Source organism: Echinops telfairi, unplaced genomic scaffold, assembly GCF_000313985.2.
Source record: "Echinops telfairi isolate 266 unplaced genomic scaffold, ASM31398v2 ScPeMD7_7475;HRSCAF=8513, whole genome shotgun sequence".
Taxonomy (NCBI): Eukaryota; Metazoa; Chordata; class Mammalia; order Afrosoricida; family Tenrecidae; genus Echinops; species Echinops telfairi.
Window position 1 is genome coordinate 22,959,344 of NW_022111379.1, and position 4,103 is coordinate 22,963,446.

The 4,103-nt window shown below is 34.3% G+C and overlaps 1 protein-coding gene across 24 annotated transcripts in view; it reads right to left on the reverse strand.

The window, feature by feature from the left end:
• The window catches only part of NRXN1 (neurexin 1), a 1,284,195-nt gene that overhangs the window by 1,148,754 nt on the left and 131,338 nt on the right, over positions 1–4,103 (reverse strand). For 18 of the 24 annotated variants that reach the window (XM_045285734.1, XM_045285743.1, XM_045285741.1 and 15 more), the window contains exon 3: positions 2,698–2,715. The exons of 5 other annotated variants lie outside the window; for them this stretch is intronic. In XM_045285734.1, the coding sequence (XP_045141669.1) occupies positions 2,698–2,715 (18 nt within the window). The remainder of the gene's footprint in view (positions 1–2,697; positions 2,716–4,103) is intronic. One more of the 24 variants, XM_030884336.2, reaches the window with a different exon arrangement.

Consider the following 4,103-nt stretch of genomic DNA (forward strand, 5'->3'; position numbering starts at 1 on the left):
CACCATAAAATCATAGGGGTACAGAAATGTTCCTTTTGGGTAGATAGGGCTGTAAAACCCCATAATATTTTAATGTTTCTTTTTATGTAGCATCTCTTAGTGTTTTCTGAACATTTTAAACTATAACAACAAAAAAAGCTCAGGCAGATTTAAAATGTGATAAATGATCTGCTGAGAGATGATATTTTTATATACTGAAGTGAAAGTTTTTTCATTGTTGTTCAGATTATAGGATTTTTCTGTAATTTCTATTTCATCAGATATATACATATACATATATATAGTACTTTAAAAACATAAAAATTGCCTAATAAGAATTTACAACTTTGTATTTGTAGACTAAATCAGGGAATTCGCTCTGTAGAAGATTAATTTTTAAATATGTATTAGACACCTTCGATGGTTATTAAGGTGTCTCTGGGTGGTACAAGTGATTAAACATTTGGGCACAACTAACTCATTGGTGTTTGAAACCACCCACAGGGCCCACAGAAGAACCCCCTAGAGCTGTGCTTCTGGACGAGAGCAGTCATTGCAAACTCCACGGAACGCAGCTCCCTCTGTCCCATCGAAGCCAGCCTGAGTTGGAATCAACTGGATGTCAATGAGGTAATTTCTTCTTTTGGTTTGAAACTTTTGAACACTGCTCAAATCCTAACCCACTACCCTGGAGTCGAATCTGACTCAGAATCTGTAGAGAACATAGTAGATCTCCCGCATAAAGTTTCAAAGGCTGCGTCTTTATAGAACCTACCACGCAGTTCTCCCTTAGAACAGATTGTGTGTTTGAACAAAGGGCTCTAAACCCTGCGCGACTAGGGCACTTATTAATAAGGGTACAAAAAAGCTCATTAACATCAAGTCAATTCCAACTCACAGCACCCCTTATGTAGGGCTTAGATAGACTTTAAAGCTTTACAGGGACAGACAGCCTCATCTTTCTCTCATAGAGCAGCTTGGGGCTTTTGAACCACCAACCTTGCAGTTAGCAGCCCAATGACTAGCCCACATACAGTTAGCCACCACCGCTCCTTATTGATAAAAATAGATGATATTGTTAAATCCAAAAGACATTTATATTTTTCATATTAGATTTTGTACTGTTAAGAGTCAAGTGATAAATAAGAATGCTAAAATGATGACTACATAAACTTTACTGCCATGGTTTATGGGCCAATCCTCTGAAAAAACGGTCACATATTTGCTTGGGATGAATATTTGAAGAGAAGACAGAGACTAGTTTTAAATCCCCTTTGAATACAATTATATTTAAAGAGAAAAGAACAAAAATCATGGAACATTGTAAAGAATGATTAAGGAAATGAAAGAAATAGAATTTTATTTTTAATTTTAGATTTCAAGGAGCATGCACAATGTAAATGAGACAGATTTTGAAAGATTATCAGATCTGCAGGGCAATATCATCTTTATCAAGTACATATTCACATGCAATGTTAATTATAGTAGAGAAAAATAGAAGCCATATATGGTTCCAATCAGTTATGACTTCTTTTGAAGTTTTCAATGGTTTTACTTGGAACAGAAATGGTCCACAATTATAAAATTACCTGTGAAAGAATTGCAAATATGATGCTGAGCCTTGATACTGAGCAATTCTATATTAACATAAGGCTTCTTTTGGGGGATATGAAATCTTGGTACTTGTGATAAATATTTATCTTCAAAACTTGGTTGAGGATATAGCTACGAAATCTATTGTTCAATAGAAACACACATATTTCTACAGAATAGCAATATTTCAAAATATTGTAGCAAAATAGAATATGTTAAATGCTTTCCTCTGACCTGTAGATACTAGTCATTTGTTTTGGCACGAATTGTGAATGCTATGATTAAGTAAGTTGATAGAACATCACCTCCACACGTCTTTGCCATACCTATTTCTATTTCACTTTTATTTTTCAGAGATTTGGCTGTCAATACATTCACTAGTACATGTAGGTTCTTTAAAAATAAGAATGATGAAATGTATTTTCATGTTTGATTCCATAGGGAAAAATAAACTTTTTCAAAATCTGTGGACATAAATAATCCTAGAAAATCTTGACTTAACTATTGTGGTTGTATTTAACATGACAGAGACTATTAAAAATTTACTTACCAGCAATCATGTCCAAATGCTGTAGGCTTTCATTTCCAAAGGCCAAAGGCTTTTTTGTTAAACTAAATCTATAGCTTTTATTTATAGTCAGTATCTTATTCTGAGTTCTTTACAGAAATCAAATAATTTTAAACTAAACCGATGGGCTTGAAGTGATATAATGCTAACACGTTCACCAGAAAAGATGAAAACAAACAAGCAAACAAACAAAAACGGAGAAAAACTCATGCACTGTGTTCTGAAAGTGCAAAAGAAAAATAAAAAACAACGTTCTCATTGAAACCAAAAGAAGCAGCATTTTGTATCATTTTCCATAAAGAACACCGCTGTAAGGATTCTGTTTTCTGTGGGATGCTGAAATCTGCCAGTGTCTGGCATTGAGGTAGGAGCATCATACAGCTTGTCCCGATGGGGTTAAGGGGATGTGTGTTCTATATGAAAAGTGATACACAATCAGAAATCGACCAATGTTAAGAGAAGTTCAACTTACCGTTGTAATTTGTGATGCACGCTATTAATAATACTAGAACATAAAAGGCAAATGAGAGTTGGGAAATAAGGTAGAAAACACCCACCTTCCACATTGTTGTCTTCTGAAAGCACATGACAAGGAGGGAGAGAAAAAGGAAAAACATTCATTAAGCAGCATGCAGACTGGACCTTGCCTTTGCATGTCTTCCTCATGCAAGGCACCAAACACAGCATGCAAGTGCTCCATCGCTGTCATTCAAAGGGATAGCGAAATCACCGGGAAGCGAGGGGCCTCCCTTTGGCAGCATTTACAATCTGAGGCACTTTCAGGAATACTGATGGATCCTGAGCAAGGAGTTTCAAAAAGCCTCGCTGCTGTATGTGTAGCAGATATCTGTCTTCTTACATATTGGTGCTGTGGTCTACCTGGGTGGTTTATTTTTTAATGTTTTCCTATTTAGCTGATTGTTTATAATTCTGTAAGACTTTAATTATCTCTCCAAATTTAGATTTGAGTGTAAATAAATCTCCATTTAAAGTTGTCACAAAATTTCAGCTAGTGCTACTCTAAGTCTCCCACTATGTTATCCATCTGCCATTGTGGCTTAACTATTTCTAATACTTCAGCTGCATTCTTTAAAGTATTATAGCATAAGTGCATTTAAGCAAAATCCATAAATTATTTGAATTTGAATGTTGTGTAGGGTGTTCATATTTCATTCACAATCATGAAGATCATTGTAATTTATTAGGTTACTTTTGATTAAAAAAATGGTATGGAAAAAAGGCATTGCTGCAAGCAAAGTCCATATGGGATATGCCCATTCGACGTAACTTATCACGATTTATCCACTTTGCGTTTGTTTAGAGTTAAGTGCTCTAACAGAACTCCTGACTCCCTGGATGATAATTCAGGTCCTGCTGAAGATGCAATACTTGAGAGCCAGGTGTGAAACTGAACAGAGCAAGAGCAAGTGCCCCTCAAGCATTCTTTACATAGTAAAATATGTCCATGCTGACATGTCTAGTCTCTTATGTGCATTCGATTAATTAAATATACTTGTATTTCTTCAAGATGTCATTTAATCTAATGTTTATGAAGAATAGTTAATTCCAAAACTTTCAAGCAACATGACTACACATGCACTTTTTCATTAAGTTTAGCAATATTTCTTTAGTAATGAAAACTAGTACGATGTTATGTTAACATATTATAGAAAATGGTGAATGGATATTTATGGGCAAATATAATATTGAACTATATTTAATTGGCCATTTTCTTAGTAAAAAATTTTAGGTGAAACAAATATTTAGTATGTATTGATTTTTTAAAAAAGAATTAGGCTGACTGTATTACTTTTCAGTGGTCACTTTAGACATGACAGAAATACAAGATTTGCTTTACTGCTTGGCATTGAATTTCATACAACCATATCTATATGCTTAAGATAAACTGTGGTTTTATACCAATTGCACAAGAAACTACCTATACAAGTATATTTTAAAGTAC